The sequence below is a fragment of the Balaenoptera borealis genome (assembly GCF_965194805.1).
Source record: "Balaenoptera borealis genome assembly, chromosome: 2".
Classification (NCBI taxonomy): domain Eukaryota; kingdom Metazoa; phylum Chordata; class Mammalia; order Artiodactyla; family Balaenopteridae; genus Balaenoptera; species Balaenoptera borealis.
In genome coordinates, this window is record NC_138867.1 from 78,468,599 (window position 1) to 78,491,878 (window position 23,280).

The following is a 23,280-nucleotide window of genomic DNA, read 5'->3' on the forward strand; positions in this document are numbered from 1 at the left end:
ACAGGAACCATGGTGTGGTTCAGTGCCCGAGCCTGGTCCACCTGGCAGGACCCATGGAGCCAGCGAGCAGCAGCTCAGTTTCCTGGTTCCTGGTCCACCAAGCACCAAGCAACAGTTCTCCAACAGGCACTCACATTCCACCCCCAACTCTACCCACCTTCCCTCTCAAAGGCCACCGCCCCAAGTGGACAATTAGGCTTCCAGACAAGGAGCTCTGAGTTGGACCTGTGGTTGGTTGGTTGATTTTAAAGGGAATAACTGTGCTTCAATTTGTCAAGGCCCAGCACACACAGCAGAGATCCACATCCCTCTGAATCATCCACATCTTAGGTTTGAGAACTGCCCTCTAACTTGAACAAGGCTCTTTCTTCAAAAAAATAAGAGGTCTCCAGGCTGCAGGCCTCTACATTTTTTAGCCCATTAGATAGCTGTGGAATCACTGAGAGAAAATGAGTAGAGAGAGCTGACAGGACAAAAGTCTATTTACACTACTGCTGGTGCAAACCAGACCAATTGTCCCAATAGCTGTTACAATGCGATAATTAAGCCTCTGTATTTATCTCCTGAGAAAGTGAATTCCCATGGTTTTATCCCCCTAAAGACAGATATTTATGCTACCTGGAAGTGACATTTATCTTTTACATATATTTACTATCTCCCCAACTAAGAGGAAAAATCTCCAGAGGGCAGAAGCCTTGAGTCCCCAGAATCTAGAACAAAGCCCTGTGAAGGTAGCCAATAGTCAGCAAATGTTGTCCACTAAGGAGGATAATCAGAGGAAGCTTTTATTCGATATCACATTCTCTCGTAATAGAATCTTGCTTCTCAGTGGTTCAGTCCCAAAGGAGAGTCTCCATACAAGGGAATAGAAATCAACTTCCAGAAAACAGAACCCAATATTAACAAAAAATGCCAATCATGACCAAATTAGGGCTCTAACTGTATGCTGGTCTCTTCAGCAAATGCTGCAGGGCACGACTGACTTCTTATTTCTGGGCATGTCTGCACTTCTCCCTAGAAGGCCTGTCTATAGCTCTTTCCTTTTAAGAATCAATCCATGCACCCTGCAAGGTTCTGAAATAAATAAGTAAACAAGGTCATGGCTGAAAATTCAGAGACTCAAGTTTCTATTTTTTTGTAGTGCTATTAAGGCCATCTTATTTCATGAGAATTATCACTGAGTCTTCCTTTTATCCCAAGGGGAGTAACTGAGGGTTTTGGAGACCACGGATTGGAAATCATGGACTTCCTTGCTTGAAGGTGAATGCACAATATTAGTTTTGTGTACAACTGTATTTCTTTATGAAGAGAATGCCACAACTTTCATTAGTTTCTGGAAAGGTTTTATGATCCCCAAATGGAATGAGAATTAATGCTCAATTCCTTTGCTCTTTTAATAGCATAGTGTTTACTTGGTTATGACTCCAGTAAAATGTTACATAAAGAACAACAACAAAAAAAAAGAAACCACGTTACGCAGATAAAGAATATGTAGGTTCTTGATACTCTTTTGAGTTGGGCATGGCTTATATCATTGAAAGTTCTTACTAGATGCTATTTCTTATACCAGATGGCAGTGATGCTTGGATGCTCAGGGCAGCCCATGTTGCCTGGGTGTTGGTCGTTGACAGTAGTTGGCTGGGGAGGTCAAAGCACAGATTGGCAGGCCTGACTTGGGCGGGGCTTGGTACAATTTCTGAGCACTCACACTTGCTGGACATGCTAGAATCCATACCCTAAGCATTCAGAGTGGCAGGTAGGCTGCCTTATGCTCCCATGTCAGGTTTGATTCAACTTTGACAGACTACAGTCTTGATGAGGAATTTTTACGTTTCTTTTCTTTTCCTACTATAACATTGTACAATAAGTGTAATGGGGAGGTTTTACATACTTTAAGCTTTCCTTCCTGCTTAGGCACTACTGCATTATCTGTTTCGCAAATGTGAATATTGGTTATACATGAAAATATAAAACTTAGATTTTTATATCTTAAAAAATATATAGGAGGGGCTTCCCTGGTGGCGCAGTGGTTGAGAATCTGCCTGCCAATGCAGGGGACACGGGTTCAAGCCCTGGTCTGGGAAGATCCCACATGCCGCGGAGCAACTGGGCCCGTGAGCCACAACTACTGAGCCTGTGCGTCTGGAGCCTGTGCTCCGCAACAAGAGAGGCCACGACAGTGAGAGGCCCGCGCACCGTGATGAAGAGTGGACCCCACTCGCCGCAACTAGAGAAAGCCCTCGCACAGAAACGAAGACCCAACACATCCAAAAATAAATAAATAAATTTATTATTTAAAAAAAATATATATATATAGGAAAATATAAAATTTAAATCAAATCTGCTCCACCGTGTTCAATAAGCAGTCTTCCTAATCAACCCACGATTATGTTAACAAATACAGACTTTTAAATGTACACCTTCTTACACAACTCCTTTCCAGAGTTCTTCATTTTTTTCCCCACTCTGACTTCAGGGAAGAAATTGGAAGCTCATAAAAAATATGTTCTCCATAATTTACAGCTGTAACACCTGGATCACCAGGCTTTATCTCATTTTCATCCCTACCTAGGCTCTGAAAAGTGCTGTCAAAGAGAATCTCTCCCCTGAGTATTGACAGGAGGAGATTAGACTGCATTTCCTACCTTCATTTACCTTCCAGCAGTGCTCAATAAAAAAGCAAGAGGAAAAGTGAAATAACATGTTTTTCCAGGGGGAATAATATTTTCATCCACTTGGTATTTCTATTTATTATAGACATTTTAAAAATACCATTATCTTATCAGAGAAAGGTGGCCCCAACATACTTCTCTACCTCTTTACAAAACAACCCTACGAGTGCAATGTGATTCCATACATAGCAGTGAAGGAAAGCTATTCCCAGGAAAGTCAAGAACTTTCCTGAAGGTGGTTCTGCTCTTCAGAAGCATCTAGGCTCTCAAGACTGCTTCAGTACATAAGAGTCCAAAATCTCCCCATGACCCAAAAGACCCTGTATAATCTGGTCCCTGCCAACCATTCCAGACCCATCCCCCCTCACTTTCCCTCTTATTAACCAAATTCCAGCTGCCCACACAATCTTTCTCTAAGTACCTTCTGCTGTGGTTTTCTCTGCCCATAACCATCCGCCACATCCCTCATTTCCTCTCCTCAGGAAATCTGGCCAACTTGTATTCATTCTTTGCAGTTCATCCTACATGTCACTTCTTCAGGAAAATCTTCCCTGTCCCTCCCCTTCCTGAATGATTGGGTTGGGACCTCTTGCAATTCATTCCTGTAGTTCAATTTATCTCTATATACCTCTGAATGAGTTATCACAACTGTAATTGATAATTATTTGCGTATTTTTTTAATTTAATGAAAGCTTCTTCTACTACATCATAAGGTCTATGGGAACAGGAATAGGTCTGTCTTCTTTATCATGGTATTAAAAAGATACCAAGTCTACCACAGGGTAAATATTTAATAAACATGTGAGGACCGGAGAGAGAAAAGAGGAGAGATGAGTTACCGAAATCATTGGTGTTGGATTGGAATGGGATCTTCCAGCAACACATATATACTTGGGGCTGGTTCACAACATAGAACATTCTAACCAAATTTTTCCCCTATTCCAAGACACCTGGAAAAGAGCTATATGACAATACTCAGGAGATGGAGCGGCTCTTCAGTGTTGAGGAAAGCCATGGAACATGGCAATTAGAGTCATGAGGTTTGGAGCCAGTCACTTAGGTACGAAATCCCAGCTCTACCACTTACAGCTGCATCACCTAGAGCAAGTGCTCACACCTTCTGAGCCTCCAGTGATCCATCTACAAAATGAGACTAAGAATTCCTGCTCCTTATTGTCACAAAGATTATGAAGTAATGCCTGTGAAACACTGGCACAAGACTAAGATTTTAGCGCTATTATTGTTATTACCAAGAAACATTAGAAGTTATACCAATTCCACTGGTTGTACCATAAGGCAAGAACTATCTTGCCTTTTCCTTATTTAAGGAATATACCCCACTTGGGCATATTCACAAACAACTAGATGCTCTGAGAACAATTTGTTTTCCTGTCCAGAGATCCTAACACCTAGACTAACTGCAGAATGTACAGCTTTAGTTTTACAGGAGTTTAACAACATCACTGGAAGTCAAAATACATGTACAGAATGCACGAGAAGAATGATCTGAGAAATATTCACTTATGAGCTCTTGGAATTGAGCCCACAAATAAACAAACTAACACACTCCCACTCACTATATAGATATATAGATATAGATATAGATTTTTTTTTTTTTTGGCTGTGTTGGGTCTTCGTTGGTGCACGTGGGCTTTCTCTAGTTGCTGCGAGCGGGGGCTACTCTTCGTTGCAGTACGCAGGCTTCTCATTGTGGTGGCTTTTCTTGTTGCGGAGCATGGGCTCTAGGCACATAGGCTTCTATAGTTGTGGCATGCAGGCTCAGTAGTTGTGGCTCGCGGGCTCTAGAGCGCAGGCTCAGTAGTTGTGGCGCACGGGCTTAGTTGCTCCGTGGCATGTGGGATCTTCCCGGACCAGGGCTCGAACCCGTGTCCCCTGCATTGGCAGGCGGATTCTTAACCACTGCGCCACCAGGGAAGCCCCTCACTATATTTTTTTAGATACTTTTCTCCAACTAATAATGGCACATTCCTCCAGCTATCCCTCCAAAACAATGGTAAGACTCAAACTCATTGACAGGGCTGGTGTTGAAGGAATACCATACTCAACCACGAATCACTGGTTTGGGCATGTCATGTACCTGGCACTGGTGCACTGATGTGCCCTCACTACTGGTGGAGCAGTGGGTACCCTGGAATCTATGGCCCTGGCAGAAATCAGCTGTCTGTTACCCAAACTCTGCCACTTACTAACTGTAGACAGAATCAGGACTGCAGACAAATTACTTACATGGCCTCTAAGAATTTCCCATATATAAAATACAACTATAGCATATACCTATGTGTTATAAATAAATGCATATATAACAATATCTCTTCGTCAAAATTGCTGTGAGACTTAAAGTGAAATAATGTACATATTTTATAACATCTATTTGAGATACTGTGTAAAAAATGCCTAGCAGATAGATCTACTTTGTTTCCTTCCACTACTACCATGCTGTTCATGGAACAAGAGAGGATTAATGACAGAGATGAGATGAGGCTATAGAATATAGAAAATACATAATTATAAGGGTCTTGTAAATTATAACATATTCCTCAGGATAATATCAATACTAGAAATAACAGTGATGTATAGTGGGGCACTTGGTGAGGAAGAGTTTTTTTAAGCAGGACTGACATTTAAAAGTTGCTAGCTATACCTTTATCTAGCAATCAAAGAGATCTCAGAGGGCTTCCCACCAGTAAGAAGGAAGTAGTAGAGCCAGGTTTATGCCTGACACCAAAATCTTCTGTTATACTAAATCTGTCTTCATTAAATTTACTTGTTATGAGACAACCTTCAGAGATCAGAAAGATGGGAAGGAAATGTCAGGGGCAAAGAAGAGCTGTAATGTCAATACTGAGATAAGGAGAAAAAACAACTCCACTTGGAGCTGTTTTCCTAAACTGGGCTTCTCAGGCACAACCTACTACAAACAGCCTTCCTTTGTGAAGTTTAAGGGCCAAGGGAACTGGATCCAAATTACATGATGTGTGACTTGGGACAAGTCACTTAGTCTCCTGTAGCTCACTTTATTCATCTGGAAAATGCAAATGATAATAAACCTACTTCAGAAAGTACTGTAGTAAATAAATAAGTTAATACATAAAAAGCACTTAGAATAGTGCCAATACATAATAAATTCTCTGTATGTTTAGTTGTTATTAATACTAGTTATAAAGTACAACAAACAAATAAACTCAAGGAAAAAGAGATCAGATTTGTGGTTACCAGAGAGGATGGGTAGGAGCGGGAATTGGATGAAGACAGTCAAAAGGTACAAACTTCTAGTTTAAGATAAATAAGTACTAGGGATGTAATGTACAACATGACAAATATAATTAACACTGCAGTATGTTACACATGAAAGTTGTTATAACATTAAACCTTAAGAGTTCCCCTCATGGGCTTCCCTGGTGGCGCAGTGGTTGAGAATCTGCCTGCTAATGCAGGGGACACGGGTTCGAGCCCTGGTCTGGGAAGATCCCACATGCCGCGGAGCAACTGGGCCTGTGAACCACAACTACTGAGCCTGCGCATCTGGAGCTTGTGCTCCGCAACAAGGGAGGCCGCGACAGTGAGAGGCCCCTGCACCACGATGAAGAGTGGCCCCCGCTCGCTGCAACTGGAGAAAGCCCTCGCACAGAAACGAAGACCCAACACAGCCAAAAATAAATAAATTAATTAATTAATAAAAACTACAGGGAGAACAATGATTAAATTGATAAAAAAAAAAAGAGTTCTCCTCATAAGAAAAAATTTTTTTTTATTTCTTTAATGTTATATCTATATGAGATGATGGATGTCCATTAAACTTACTATGATGATCACTTCATGATGTATCTAAATAATTACGCTGTACACCTTAAACTTATAGTGTTAACGTCAATTATATCTCAATTAAACTAGAAGAAAAATAAATAAAATAAAATGGGGGTGAGAGGACCCATAGTTAGTTGGCCTCATGTCAAAGGTAACATGATACAACTGAGCAAAGAGAGCACAGCCAGGGGTGGCCAGAGGAGGACCATCATCAGCACGTCCTACCTCACATAATGAAACTTCAGAAGACGGAATGTGCATTGTGATTTAACAAATATTAGTTCAAAGGCAGGGGAGTGAAGGCCAAGCCCTACCACAGCAGATAACACTACAAAGATGGTCATGGACACTTATGCAAAACAAGTCCACACAAACCTAGTACGAAGCTCTAGCTCCAAATACAAACAAAATTTGTGTAGCTGCTTGAAGCTCACATTAGACTTACACTCCTAGAAAGAAAAAAATAGATTTTGAAACAGGAAATGGGTACTTACAAATACACCATTCAAAATGCCATCTATGTATAATTAAGAGGATTATGTTATAAAAAGAGCCATTGAGAATCATTAGCAACACTAACAGAAAATAGAACATCCTTTAAGCAGCCAACACAAACAAAAGCTCTGCTGTCCCAGATCCATTTGGTCCTAATTCAGTTATTCTCCAACTCTCTTTTTCAGGTGATTTCAAAAAATGAGCTTTCTGTGATTGTGAGAATACATCTTTACAACCCTAAAGGTATCACTTTTTAGGGTTGAGACTGTCATACAGAGTGAAGTAAGTGAAGAAAGAGAAAAACAAATATCGTATATTAACGCATATATGTGGAATCTAGAAAAATGGTACAGATGAACCGGTTTGCAAGGCAGAAATAGAGACACAGATGTAGAGAACAAACGTATGGACACCAAGGGGGTAAAGCGGCGGGGAGGTGGTGGTGGTGGGAGGAACTGGGAGACTGGGATTGACATGTATACACTAATACGTATAAAATAGATAACTAATAAGAACCTGCTGTATAGCACAGGGAACTCTACTTCACTTTGCTATACAGCAGAAACTAACACAACATTGTAAAACAACTATACCCCAATTTAAAAAAAATAAAAATAAAGGGATGACTTTTTCTCTAATTAAAAGGTGAACTGTATCAATAAAGAAACTCTCCAAAATGTTTCCCCATTTTTTATGTGAGGATCACTTTGTGAGACTAAAGCCAGGCCAAGCCGTAAATACTAATGAAGAGCTTAGTTACTGTGACATCTAGGTTTCAAAAGATTAAGGAAATAATTCAATGACCCGTCTTCCATGGTGGCTGTAAGTAAGATGAACAGTTACAGAAGAATGATTATTGTTACTGAAGAAAAGGTATTCCTTATACATTAGTTTAAATTCAAAGGAAGATTACTCATTCCCTTTGTAGAACACACCCCACAGTAAACGATAAAAACTGCCTTCTAATTTTTTTTTCTCTTTGGTTGAGCTGGTTATTGTACACCTTCTCATACTAAATGAACCTAGACCATTTGTAAGGACTATGTTATTGCTGAAATTTAGTATTATCAGATTAAATTCAGGTGGAAGAATTCTGGAGTTCTTCTGGTTATCTTTGACTCCAGTGGGAAATATGATGTATGTGAAAAAACAGGTATGTATGTGTATAAACCATACTAGGTGAAGGCATAATTGTGTGTGTGTGTGTGTGTGTGTGTGTGTGTGTGTACAGCCTATGTCAGAGCAACACAAAATGTCAAAACGTTATAGGAGCCAATTATTTAAACTTCACTGTGGGAAAAAATTATGAAAGCCCCTAATAAAAAAAAAAAAATTCCTGACTTTTCTTTTTTATTTTCTCTGCTCTTGTTCCCAGAAAGAAAGAGAAATGACATAGCTGAAAGGCAAGTAGCAGGAGGGCAGAGAATGAAGAGCCAAGACCCAAAGAATATACCACCTGGATAGTCCTGTGACAGAGGTACACAGACTAACCATGGTTGGTCATTCAAAATACACAAAGACCCTCTCGTGGCAAGGTCCGTAAAGTTCTTCCTCATACCCTGGCATATACCCAGGAAGAAAAATGTTGGCACTAGGGACAGTGAAAATGTCAGGTAGAGAGGAACAGATTAAAAACACTTTACAAAGCTCCATCTTCCTTGAAAAGAGGCAGAGGGCGTGGGGCCTGGGAAACTAACTGCGAAAGGTCGTTCTCCCTCCCATCTCCGCCGGTTCCCCTAAATCTCACTCACCCAACTCCCTCCCGAACAGCAGGTCAGGAAGTCACAGAAGCAGCAACCTGAGTCTGGAGTAAACGAATGCCACCTAGCAGGCCGAAGGGAGCAGAGTGGGACTGGGGCGATAACCAAACTGGTTAAGTCAATGTGGTTTTTTTGCTTAAAACCGCTGAGTTGAAAGGGCACGTGTGCAAGGCCACAGAGAACCAGGTGAGATCCCAATCTCAGCTGGACCCCGCCCCTGCCCCCTACTCCAGCTTCCTTTTGAAAGTCCAGGGAGGCAAAGAAAGAAAAGGGAGGCGCAGTCTGTGACTGCTCTCAGCCAGGAGACAGCGGCCACGCTGAAGGAGAGTGTTCCAACCGCCAGGGAGCTTGCGGTTTGGCAACAGCTCTGTAGTGACACAGAACTTGTCTCCAAAACCTATTCCAATCGCAAAAGAGATTTTGGAAAACACTCAGACTTCTAGTCTGGTGTGGTGAAAATATTATTCAAAGGCAACTCTAGAAATGCTGAATTTCTCTCTTATCAAAAGCTATTTTACATTTCAATAAAAGAACAGGGGTCAAATATGGCTTAAGGGTCCAGATAGAATATTGTTTCTATTTTGAGAGAATATCTATTTGTAATTTTCAGAAATTGATCATGTGTCATGCATGGGTCAACCCTGAATCTGAGAGAGAATGCATATTTCAACACATTTGAGCCGCAATGCCTTAAGATCGAAAATTGCCAACAGAGTCCTTCAATTCCAAACCTTTTCATTGTAATTATTTCCCCAAATATTTAGTCTCTGACATCAGACACCATAAAAATCTATGTAACAGAAATGTGTAGGAGGTTTTCTTGTTTTACCTGTTTTTTTTTTTTAACTGACAAACATATGTTTTGCCCTTTCTTTTGCTCCGTTAACACTCACTACTTTCAGTGTCTAATACTGCAGGGAAAAGAACTATTTTACTCATGGAAGAATCCAAAATAACTATAATATAAAGAATATGAGCTCTTACATAAAAAAGAATGAAATAATGCCATTTGCAGTAACATGGATGGACCTAGAGATTACAATACTAAGTGAAGTAAGTCAGAAAGAGAAAGACAAATACCATATGGTATCACTTATATGTGGAATCTAAAATATGACACAAATGAACTTATCTACGAAACAGAAACAGACTCATAGACACAGAGAACAGATCTGTGGTTGCCAAGGCAGGGGGCGTGGCTTGGGGAGGAATGGATTGGGAGTTTGGGATTAGCAGATGCAAACTATTATACATAGAATGGATAAACAACAAGGTCCTACTGTATGGCACAGGGAACTATACTCAGTATCCTGTGATAAACCATAATGGAAAAGAATATGAAAAAGGATATATATGTATAACTGCATCAGTTTGCTATACAGCAGAAATTAACACAACATTGTAAATCAACTCCAATAAAATAAGTTTTTTAAAAAGAATCTGAGCTATTACAGTAAATAGGTGACAATCTGGCACTCAAGAGCCTGGCACCCTCAACCACTTTACACAAATGCAAATTCAAAACTTAACCTTCCCTCTCCCTCCCAAAGGAAAATACTTTTCAATACAAGCATTTGTGAACAGAACCAGGAAAAATCAAAAACATAAGTAAAGGGGGACATGTGCTCTGATTTATTCCTGTCACTCTCCCTTTTCCTGAAGGTTCAGCCACATCCCTGGTCTTATAAATCTTTCCATCTCCCTGTCCCCAGGGTCAGTCACCTGCCCAACATCAGGCTCTCAGGGGACTGCCTTGGCCTCCGAGTGGTCGCCTGCCCCTGCTGCCAACTTCACCCTTCCAAGGCTCACTTTCCCTGTCTCCCCTGCTCAAATGCCTCCAGGGGTCCCTCTGCCTCCCTAGATATGCTCCTCAGCCCCCAGAGTCCCCAGACCTTCATCTGCACCTTCATTTCCCTCTACCCCACCCCACACCCTAGGCTTCAGTCCCACTACTGACGCCCCATTTCTGAATACACAGGGCACTTGTTCGTCTCTGCGCCAATGGCAATATTCTTTCCTCCATCTCCCTGTGTCCGAATCCTAAGCACACCTTCAAAACAAGGCAGAGGCCATCAGGTGGCAACACCCTCAAACTGCTGCCCCCCAGCCTACTCCTTACCTGCACCCACACCCGCGCCGTCTCCTCCATCTGCAAGGGAGAGGTTCCTTCTTCCACTGACGCTACCATTCCCCTGCTCTCTGGGACCCACCCCCACCTGAGTCCTTAAGGCCTTCAGCCATCAATTAACCCCCGTTCTCCTTTAACTTCAACCTCGCCCTCTCCACAGGCGCTGACTCATCAACCCACTCAGGTGATATCCATTAAAAACAAAACCAAATTCCATATATATGTGTCAGCATATGGTATGATACAGCAGAAACTAACACGCCATTGTAAAGCAATTATACTCCAATAAAGATGTTAAAAAAACCCCAAAAAACCAAAAACCTGCCCATGATCCCATCCCCAGCATGGTTCTCGTGTTCTCATCACCACTTTCTTTTATCCCTTGTGGAGAGCCAAACCGCTTGGCCACTCTCTCTGTCCCCACCTCATCTTTCCACGCACCCTCCAACCAGCTGCATTCTATCTTCCATCCCACCACTCCTGGTGCTGTTATTTTGTGAAATGTATTGACACCTACTACGTCCAGATAACATTCATCTAGCACTGGGAGGGGAGAGGAGAAATCAAACATGAGCTCTCTGAGTCAGAAGTTCAAGCTGACAACTAAAGTCAGCCCACAGATATATTTTATTTGGTCTGTGTTGTGTTTTTCTAAAAATCAATTATTTGTTGAAAATTCAAGATTCTGGAGACGTCACGCAAAAATCTGGATTTTTTTGGCTTCTATTAAAGAATCTAGAAACTCTGGCAGCACTGCTTTCACTGCATGATAATAATCAGCTGGAGGTGAGAAGCAGCTGCCCCTCGAATGGGGCACCGGCTTCCTCACTCACCACAGGCCCCATCAAACCTTTGCTCATTTTCTTTATTTTGATGGCCTCTGTGGGTAACAGAGTTCGAACACCTGCTCTAGATCAGTGCTGGCCAATAGAAATAAAAATGTGTCACATACATAATTTAAAATTTTCTAGCAGCCACATTTTTAAATGAAAAGGAGTGGGTGAAATTAACTTTAATAATATATTTTACTTAATCCGATATATCCACAATACTATTTCAACACACAAGCAACATAAAAAATTAGTAATAAGATATTATACTTCCTTTTCTTTGAGCTAAGGCTTCAAAATGTGGTGTGCGCTTTATGCTTTCCACCCGTCTCAACTTGAACTAGCCACTCTTCCAGTGCTCAGTAGCCGAGTGGCTCTGCCATATGGGACAGCACAGCTCCAGATGCTTAATGGTTAGTTACAAAAATCGTCTTGCAATCAGAAAGAGAGAAAATATTAAGGAGAAAGAGAAAGCAAGCAGGACTAAGGAAAAGGGTGATGATGTCCAAGAGGAGGCATGGTGAGAGTTTGAAAACAGAAGAGGAAGTAGGGACACAGAGACAATGAACAGCTCTGGGCCAGTCCTCCAAGGGAAGAAACGCCCTGTATAGGCAAATGCAGTTGACAGGCAATGCAGATTCTCTGGAGGAGTCTTTGGTGTTCTAAAAATAGGCTCAGCATTAGACAGGTAGTCATTACGAGAAGCAACTCACCAACGGTCTGAACCCCAGTTCACACACTTGGCAACAGAATGAGTCAGGCTAGTAAGGGCAGGATTCTTGATCGAGATTGGGATTTTAATCTAGTTAAAGTAAATGGGTTTGAGGAGAAGTGCAAGGAAGCAGGCAGGAAAGTATCTTGAGCTAAGATCCAAGGAGAGTTCAAGACTCAGAGATCATGAGAGAGGATATGTCAACAGGTGTTGGTGATTCAGGTGTCGGGGTGTGATCTCATAGGCCAGACAAGGAAACGTGGGTGCAAAACAGATACCTGGAATCGGAGACCAGCAACAAGAAATGCATCCTTGAGCCAGAGACCTCGGAAGCAGAAATCACTCCTCCATCCCCCACGTGAGCACAATATGGTGGTCATATCCTCCCTTTATGCCCTCAGACATGAACCAGAATTACAGGAGAGCCATGCCAGCAACTGGGAGAAGAGCGGAATGTCAAATACATTTGCCAGGCGTAAAAGGACTTGGAAACAAGAAGGCAAGAACATCATTACACAACCATAAAGTGAGTTTGAAACTTTTCCAAGAGAACTTATCTCTGAACAACTCCAGCCCATCCATTCATCCCTTCGTTCATTCAGCAACCATTTATTGAGTAGTCTTCCCCGATCCATTTTACAATGCTGATTAAATAGGTCCATTGTACTAAGGCTTGCCAAATTCTACTCTAGCAGTGCAAAATACAGTGAGATTGCTAACACTGAAGGAGCCTCTCTAAATAAAACCCATGGGATTAAGAGGATGCATTGATCCTAAAACGTCCAGAGTCCCATTTGCCTATCATGTGTCATAATTTTCCAGATTGGCTAGGGCCCAAGAGAATGGGAAATAAGGCTGATATAAAATATCTCAGATAGATTTCATAGGAAAATTGTTCTCTCAAGAAGGTAGTATGCAGGACTTTAAAATCTCATTATATTTAAAATGCAGTTTTCATGTTGCTTGCACTCAGACTAATATTAAATAGGAGTACTTGGGACACTGGGGAAATTGTGGCCTACTATTATGCTGAAAAAACTTTCTAATGATAAGAAACCGGTATACATTGGAGGGGGAAATATATTTGCATACAGTCTTGAATTGTTGAGGTATAGTAATCACTCTCCACACGTGATTTATAAAAAGCAATGTAAATTAGAAGAAAAGGTTGACAATGACAAAGAAATCAAGATAGCACATAAAGTTCACCATGCAGGGAAAAAAAATGATATTTTCAATGGTAGCGACAAATCAAAATTCACAAATAAAGACAGTAAAGATTATCTGGCAAGTGGAAAAAAAGGACTTGAGGAAGAGTGCCTCACACCTTTGAATAATTAACTTTATAGGAAGATAAGCTTATCATAAATAGGTATGTTATACTGTAATTTTATGAAAACAAGCAAGCTTACCTAAAGAAAGTTAAGACAATATCTGTTTCATTCACATAAAACAACCCCCCCAAAAAGCCACTATTCACAAAAATGGCCCTCAGATATCAAGAAAAGGTTTTATTTAGGATGCTTGGTTTGTTGAGGCAGGGAAATATATAGTTTTTAGTAAGTTTTCCAGCAAAATAAAAAATTCAAAGCAAAAAAGTTTCAGATTTCAAAAAATTAATTTCTGCTTATCTAAAATAGATGTCTGCTATGATACTGTAAGTAACTATGATTTAATTTAAAAAATGCATTACCCTAACTTCTGAATCTGCAGATTTTGTCAATGCTTATAATGTTATCTACACATACTTTTTACTCTTCATCAATCTAGAGTTGGCAAACGTTTTGATAATCCTTATGAGCAAAGAAATCATACTACATGTTTCCTTGTGGTGCCAAAGACATATTATTAACCTTTAATTTTATGAAATCATCCCATATTTCCGAACAATGGGGCAACGGAAAAAAAGGGGGAATATTTGTCCTATTTTCTTTATGAATCTGTTAATTTTATTTTATTCCTCCAAGTATGTATTCACATTTTCATGATAATGTGCACATATTTTCCAAAAGTTATGTAAGATTTTTTCATTACTGTGTGAAGCTGTGATGTCACCAGTACTGCCTGGGTTAATTTTAGGCTACTTTTGCCACCACTGCAAGGAAAATAATTTACATCTTCAATGAAAAGGACCAGCAAAGCCCCTGTTAATTGTTTTCAACACCCACTTACTTGTAATGGTGGCATTGGCAAAACTTTAATATACCTTTCAAAAATAATAACAGCACACAATTGCTAGTGCCTACTGAGACAGGTTTCAAGCCAATTTCAAACATCTACCTCATAACAGTTGCATTTATACAAGATCCATAGCTCTACTCAGATCCACCAGATACACCTGACAGTAATTAAAGGTTACAGGAAACAATTCCACTCCAAAGTAAACCTATCACTCTTGTTTATGCCCTTTCTCTGGAACAACCAGATGTCCCAAAATTTCTCAAGAATGCAATCACACATCAAACTTGACATGCTGCTCCAAAATGTTCTAAGATCTCACCCTCACTCTCTCACTTGCAAAAGCTTTGGAAAAGCTACTAACACTCCTTTTAGGAGCTTATTTTTGAGATTACTGGGGGATTTTTAGTGGTTTTAATTATTTACATTAGGAATTTTTTTAAAACTTGTGCTTTCCCCAAGACTAAGTTAGGTTCTTTGAAGTAAGATTAAAGACACCTGAAAAATAAATAGCAAAAATTACCCAAATCACATTTTTAATAGTTTTTGAAAATACAGGCTTTCTTTAAAAGATCAGATAATTAATAAAGCAATATTTACTTCATGTCTAGACTTAATCTTAGAAAATATCTTCCACTTTTTGTTGGGGCTTTCATATGTGTTTTAGGAATTTTATCCCAGTGAATGGATATTCCTATCATACCCTGAATATTTTATCCACTTTTTTTCAAAATAATTTTTGCTCCTCGATGACAGCAATTTTAACAAAATGAATTTGAAAAAAGAAACAACAAAAGTTTAACATTCATAAACACTACACACTTTTGTTAAAACACTTAAAAAACGCAACATATTCATTCCTAACTCTTTATCTTAACGGAATTTCTGATTCTAGCAAAGTATAATTTTAGTAACTCATCAAGACAGAATACATAAAATTGGCACATTTTTGATATGCACACAAATTGAGAACGCATCTCTCCCAACTGCGTTGCAGAAAATGAAATGCATCTGGTATGACAGTATGGCCCAGCACGTGAACTAGAATCAGTGGGAAGAAAGGGGTTTCTTTTTTTTTTCAAAGCAGAACATTTTAAATAATGCACATGCCCCAACAGCAAGGCATTATTAAGTCTGTTAAACTGTCGTTCAAAGGTATATTTGGCTAAAGAAAACATAATAGCAAGAGGGCTGACAAGGGCATAGGAGGTAGAATGGTTTGTTTAGTTGTAATTATTATACATCAGTGGCTTCCAAATCTCTTTCCCTAGCAGTCCAAAATGATTTTTTTGTTTTTGCTTAATATCTCCACTCAGTGTCAGTGTACGTGCACATATGTTGTTGTGTCCTCGTGCTCGGCTGGGCAGTGGAGAGGCGGGGAGTGTGTTGGAGAACATGGCTGATGCCAGGATCAAGCAGAGAACAAGAGAAAATGTGAGCAATTTGCCTTATTTTGCAACGAATTTTCTTTCTTCCTTGAGAGAAAGTGCTTTTTATCTAGGCAATCTGAAGATGGATTTAATGTTTTTAGCATCTTTTCTTTTTATGCGTTCCCATCTGTGCTTATGAACTGTGAATAAAACTGAAATCTGCATGTGCTACGCGCTTCCTCCCCATGCCCAAGTATCTTCAGCAATGAGGTGTTAGGAGAGCAAGGAAAGATCTCTGAGACGTGCCGGAAGCTCGGAAGGGTGCTGCCGAGTTACACCTACTCCTGGACACCTTAGAGTGTCCTCTTCCAGGTCCAGCCTCCAACTCCATTTCTTTCTTCTCTCCGTTCAGAGAGGTGAGCCTGACTCCTTGAGTTGGGCAAAGAGGCATTTAGAGGACTGAGGAATCCTCTGTTGTGCATTAGTGACAGAGTGCTGCTGAAAACTGCATTTGTGACTCGTAACGGAGAAAACTGTCCACTTCTCAGGGCACAAGGCTTCCTGAGCAGCAGATGCAGGGAATCAACAATAAAGCCTCAGGGCTTATTTTCCTGCCTACACTCCACTTTTCACCTACTCTGGGAAAGATATTTTAGCTTTTGTATTCCTCCTATGACTTCACTGAAATTCTGGTTCTTTATAATGAAAAGCTTCTTTAGAACTACAGATGGTATGATCAACAATGTCATTTGTAAATGTGATATAAAAGATATGCAACAATGCATTACAGAGAACAAAGAACAAATTAATTCAGCTAATCCATCACAGAACTGATTCTAGGGATCCAGAATGTATGTAAACTTGCAAGTATTAATCAATAGGACTGAAGTTATCTCAGAGACATAAAAAGTTCTAAAAGTTGTCAAACGTAGCTGTAGCGATGGAAAAACACTGTGGAGAATGACAAAAACTCTCTCTGTCATATATTAACCATGTGACCTTGGAAGGATTAATTAATTTCTCTGGGCATTCATTTCCTAATGCATAAAATAGCAACAAGAACTTCTATCATGTAGGGCAGCTATGACGATTAAATCATGGAAGTGCCCAACATATAGTGAAGGCACACACAATAATGTTTGTTTAGTATCCTCTCAAAAAAGGTTTTTCGGTCTTTTGTATACAAAATTTATATTTACATAGCAGTTTTTAAAATAAAGATTGATAGTGTCTGAAAACGTTTGGGTAAAAATGAATATAAAGATTAATTCTGAATTCTCTTGCTTTTACTGTGAAAATATCTTGGTTCAGTGAACTGCAAAGTTATTTAGTAAGTTAACATTTGCAGCAATATGATCTCTGCCTTCCAAAATAATTCAATTCTTATTTTTTATCATTCTTGATCATAAAAGTTAATAAAAACAAATGTAAACAAGTACCTCAGCTCTAAAATTCTTATACATTAGGATTATGTACACACTCAAATATAAATATTTTTAAAATATATAGTATTCATCTACACTGAATTTAAAGAATCTTTTTAAAACCACTGTTTACCTCATTTTGGAACCAGAAACAGGAGTTCTAGTCAATTCTCTTTCAAGATAAAAGGAAAAATAGGTTTATTTAGACTTTTTGTCAGTATTATTTCTGCCTACTCTTCTGAGAATAACTGTAACCTTTTTCTAAACCATCAGGTGTTTTCTAGAGCATTAGTAACATCAGGTTACTGCAAGCAATTGTGTTTATTAGGCAACAAAACATACTAGTATTCTGGTTTACTTTCTGAAATTACACTAATAAATTAGCCAATAAACTATAAACATTTTCAACTGAAATCCCATCTATTCCCATATCTTACCCTTCAACGCATGGCCTCATGGTTTTTGTGACCCAACTTTTAATCTAATTAAAGTTTTAATGTATATGTCATTAACCTAACAATTAATCAGAGTCAAAATAATTAGAATTTAAACAAAGTAAGATGTATTGGCAGAAAAGAGTTCTTTAGGTCCCTGGCAGAATGGAACTTTCAAAATATTTGCTAGCATTGACACGATTTGATAAAAATTTACAAAAGGAGAACATCGCCTCTGCAAAACCGAGGGAGTAAAAGCTGCCACTCAGTGGAACGCTTTACAGATCTTACAGATACATTTTTACTTGACTCTTGCCTGACCAGAGAGTCAACATCACGTCTACAGCAGAATAATTTAAACGCAACTACTTCAGATGACTATCAAAACTAAAAAGGCCATAGGAACATCTGTTTAACTCGGAAGCGACACTCACGCTGTCTACTTGTTAGGCAGCGATCCACTCGCAGCAGAAAGTTTTGAGAAGGGAGGGCGGGAAGATGAACAGACTTCTGCTTAAAGGGTTTCCCCAAGACATGACCTCACGTTTGCCATTAATTCACCTCCTCGCATTTCTAATTTTCCCTGCAAGTTGTTGGGTTTGCTTGTTTTTCTTTTGACAAGATGAGACTTAGCTAGACAGTCCCTTTAGGAGATCTCCAAAAAGTACCCATTTTATGTCTAACTTTATTCCTCTTCTATTTGGCTACAATTAATACTTCCACTTTCATCGGCAACTGAGAAAGCTACTCAAACAGCTTCTAGCAGTAGGTATGATTTCTGTCAAAAGTCAAGTCAGAGCGCAAGTCAGAACTCTACTAAGCAGGAGCGGGACGTTTTCTTTCCACTGCTTGAACTTGGTAGCACCCCTACCCCGCCAGCAACTCCCGGGGTCTCGATCGCCCACAGCTGGAGGCGTGGCCCCGCGCACCCAGGCTCCGGCCGCGCCCACCTGTCACTCACCCGGCTGCTGCCGCGCTCCTCGCCCTTCTCCGCGGTTCGCGGCTCTGCTGGGCTCCGTGCTGGCTCAGCTCGAGGCGGCGGCGGCTCCAGCAGCTGCTCCAAGCAGGCGGTGCCCGGCAGGGAGGAACTCTTCTGATGGCACAAGTGCGCCGCGGTGCCCCGACGCCGTGCACCCTCATCTCGGGCGCGGTCCCCCCTCGGGGGCGGCTGGGGTGAGGAGGACAGGGAGGATGAGGCAGAGGACGAAGAGCGAGCTGAGTCCGGGGAGCGTCCGCCAGGAGGCGTCACTCCGGCTGCTCCGGCGGCTGCCAGCGGCCCCCTTCCCGCGGGAAGCAAATGCTCGCGGATCCGGCGGCGCAGCGTGGACCCCTGCTCCGCTCTGCCGGCACCCCCGGGCTCGACAGGCTCCGGCGAGGAGCAGCACAGGTTGGGCTGGGAGGAGGAGAAGACGCGGTCCAGCACTTGCTTCCGTTTCTTGAAGCCGCTCCACCTGCTGCCTGCGCCACCCGAGCCGGCCAGTGCGTCCCGCCTACCCCCCGGGGGTGGCGGGGAGGGCGACGGGGTGGCCGCAGTGCGGCGCTCGGGGACCCCCGCGCGCCCGCCCCCGCCGCCCTTGCTCTTGCCCACCCCCAGCTGCAGGTTCTTCCAGAGCCGGGCCTGGAAGGAAGAGGACGCCGCCGCAGGCTCGGGCGAGCCCGCCGCGGCAGCCCGGGGCTCCATCCTCCACCCCCTGCTCCTCCGCTCCCCTCCTCCTCCTCCTTCTTCTCCGCCCGCTCCGGCCGCGCCTCCTGCCGGAGCCCCGCGCTGGCGGCGACGACGGCAGACGCAGCAGCAGAAGCCGGGAGTGACCGGCGGCTTCAGGCCAGCGCGGGGGAAAGACGCCGCCGCCGCCGCCGCCGCCGCCGAGGCTCTCCGGCCGCGGGACTCCGGCGCGGCCTCTTCCTCCCGCACCTGCGGGGGTGGGCTGGCGCTGTAGCCAAATCTCGGCCGCCGCAAAGTTTCTAGCTCCGCGCTCCGCGGCTCCAGTCCACTGGAGTCCCCCAGGCCGCGCCCCGGCCCCCTCTCCTCTCTGGCTCCGGGCTCGGGACGCTACACGCACCGGGCGTGCGTTTCCAGCTGCGCCTGGGACCGCACCCGACGCCCTCCGGGCAGCACCTGTCAGCGGCGGCGGGGGCGGCTGCCTCCGAACTGGACGCGCGTGCGACTCACACAACAGGGAGGATCGGGCTGAAGACCCTCGGCGCGCCCCGGGACCGTCCTCCAGCTCCTGGGTGGGAGGACGCGCAGGCGAGAGCCGGGTGGAGCTGGTTAGGGACCAGAGCCAGGCTGCTCCCCAGGATCCGGCCACAGTTACCCACGCAGCTAGCTCCGGGCCGGCCGCTAGACTCGCCCTCCGGCAGTCATCCTAGGTCCGACGAAGTGAGCTCGAGTGGAGATTATGCGCCTTCAGTGGGTCCTGTGAAGCGCCCGGTGTCCACACCAAGAGGTGAAGCTGACCGAGTTCTGAGGCTGAACGCCGCTGCCCCCGCCCCGCTCCCCGGCCTGGGCCCAAGACCAGAGTTCGATTTCTTCTGTCTTGACTTCATCCCGATCCGCCCCTCCCCGCTCTTTCCTTGTGCCGTTAGTTTCTCTTGTGATGCGGGTCTAGAGGTTTCCGGAGTCTGACAATAAAGCCAGCCCTCGAGTTGCAGGGAGTTGACCGTGTCCGAAGACGTGGAGGGTGCGCACTGCCTCTGAACCCGTTCCAAACGCAGAGTACCTTGTTCTTTTCACTCAAGTGCATTTTCCTTTGGTTACGTGCAAAGCAAATGGGAAAGGCTCATTCAGACTTTGTTTCTCCCGAAATCTACTGCTCCCAGGGTCTTCTGATTCTACTGAGAGCCTCTTGAATGGCAGGTGACACAATGCCCCTTCTCAACTCCACTGCCTTCCACACCCCAAAATGTGGAAAACTCAGAAGAGCTTTGGCACCGTATTGTCTAATTCCAATCTCATCCAGCTGGCGGTATGCCCTGGATGTGTTACCAACCTCTTTAAACTTTTTATTTTTCTATTTTTCCTTTATAACAAATACTTAACAAATATTTATTGAGCACCTACTATGTGTCAGGCCATATGATAGGCTCTGAGGATGCAGCTGTGAGCAAGGCGGAGAGGGCCCCACCCTCATGGAGCCCATGTTCCAGTGGAAGAATCAAACAGAATTTCTAATGGTGAAATGTCCCACGGAGAAAATAAAACAGGAGATCACACAGAGTGGCTGTGGAGGTGGGGTTGCCAGATAGATTGCAGGACAGCCAATTAAATTTGAGTTTCAAATAAACAAGGAATGAATAATGTTTGAGTATATGTATGTCCCAAACATTGCACAAGACGTACCAAAATACTCTTTGTTGTTTATCTGAAATTCAAATTTTACTGAGTGTTTTGTATTTTTATTTGCTAAATCTGACAACCCCATACAGAAGGTTTTTTGGGTTTTTTTTTTTTTTCACGTTATGTGTATGGGAGAGTCTCTCTGAGAAGCTAAAATTTAAGTTGAGACAATGAGGACAAAATAGCCATTGAAGGATCTGATTACAGCATTCCAGGCAGAAGGAACAGCAGGTACAAAGACCCCAAGGCAGGAAGCAGCTTGGCTGGGCATGTTCAAGGACAGACGGAACCACTCCAAATAATGTGGAGAAAGGTGGGTAGAGTTGGAAAGAGATGGAAGGGAAGAAGTGAGCAGGGTCCTGCTGGGGTGGCTCCTATAGCCATAGTAAGAGCTTGGGTCTCCTGTAAGTGAAATGGGGAGCCATTTGGAGGGTTTTTAAGCATGAGGGTCATGTGATATGACTCACTAATACCTACCTCACAGGGCTGTTTTAAGGATTAAGTGAAAAAGGACTTCACTCAGTGCCCGAGGCTTTTCCACACTAGAGAGTCACACTGAAAATACCACAACCATTAAAAATTACCTCAATATAGAGCTACTCTGATAGCCCAGAAAAGAAACTGTTACATCCAGAAGTCTTCTCTGAAGCATAGGAAAAATATTTTGTTACTAGTTTTTCTAGGATGTCATAAATGAAAGCATAGAGAAGATAAGTAAAAAAATAAATGATTACTATAGCAAATTGAGAAGAAATGATCATTGCTTCTTACCAAAGCTCTTTATAAATATGTCATTTGTCAAATTTATTGACAAGGAGCCATGGACCCATGGAGATAACTCTACACAATTCAACCTTATGTTCATATAGTCTTTAATGATACATTTAATGGACTTTTGTAGGTTTATGTTTTCATTTTTCTCTTCTATCTAATTTTGCCTTGGACATACTAACTCTGAGATTTCGGATTCTGAAATCTACAATCCCAAATAACACTTATCCATCAATGTGAATTCATTTATAGAACTGGTAAGAGCATATGTAACTTTTCCTAAATATCTGAAGTGGATTATAAATTGAGAGGCTGCCCTACAAATTGTGCATTACATAAAATTGCACTAGATATGCTCCTTGCCATCAAATGTCTTGTTATATTTAAAATAAGATACTTATAAAAAAACTCTACAACACCAGGGGACAGTGAATGGTACTAAGTGATCACTAAGGGAATACAGAAGAGTGAAGAATCACTTCTGGCTTGACTGATCAAGGAAGATTTGTTGGAGACATCATCTGAGCTAAGATCTCAGGTGACAGAGTACACCAAGAAGATAGATTGCCACCTGCAAAGGAAAGCAAAATTCAGGGCACGTAGCAAGACTTCAGTAAATGTTAGCTATTCCTTCATTACAATTTACTAAGCATCTTAAATATTTATAGAGCATCTATTGCTTGAATGAATATGAAATTAATATATGCATCACACATTGATATACAAGAGGCTGGGAAGGTGATAGATAAGGTCATATTTGAGTAGGAGCTCAACGAAGTGAGGGAGGGTACCAAGTAGTGAATCTAAGGGCAAATTTTTCCAGGAAAAGGGAGCATTAAGTGCAAAGAGGCTGAGACAGGGACATGCTCAGCTTGAGGAAGAGCAAGAAAGACAAAATAGCTGGAACAGAGAGCAAGAGGGGAGTGGGAGGAGAAGCTGTTGCAGAGACGGCTAAGGGCCAGATCACGGAGGACTCTGTGGTCAACAGTGAGGACTTTGGGCTTGGTTGGGAGGGGAAGTCACTGGGGAACTTGAGTAGAGATTCTCTGTGATCAACTTTCATTTTAAAAGACTCACTCTGGCCCCTAGGTTGACAATAAAGTGCAGGAAGGGAATGGGTGGGAACAGACCTTAGGTAGGGCCATCACTATAAATATATACGTAAGGGACAATGGTGGCTTTGACAGAGGTGGTAGGTGAGAAGGGGTAAAAGTGGTGAAATTCTAGATACACAATGTTTTGAAGATAGAAGTGAGACAACGAGCCATAGCTTGGATGTGGGGTGCTCAAGCATAATGCTAAATGGTTTGCGTCCTTTACCATATGTAATCTTCACTGCAACCC

At 42.3% G+C, this 23,280-nt stretch overlaps 1 protein-coding gene across 13 annotated transcripts in view; it reads right to left on the reverse strand.

Annotated features, from left to right (window-relative positions):
- Positions 1 to 19,512, reverse strand: part of MCTP1 (multiple C2 and transmembrane domain containing 1) — a gene marked incomplete at its 3' end in the record, with an annotated part of 559,050 nt that extends 539,538 nt beyond the window's left edge. For all 13 annotated transcript variants that reach the window (XR_014239262.1, XM_082375756.1, XM_082375755.1 and 10 more), the window contains exon 1: positions 18,790 to 19,512. Coding sequence is in view for 12 of the 13 variants with exons in the window: in XM_082375756.1 (XP_082231882.1) it covers positions 18,790 to 19,509 (720 nt within the window). The remainder of the gene's footprint in view (positions 1 to 18,789) is intronic.
- Positions 19,513 to 23,280: the final 3,768 nt, after the last annotated feature.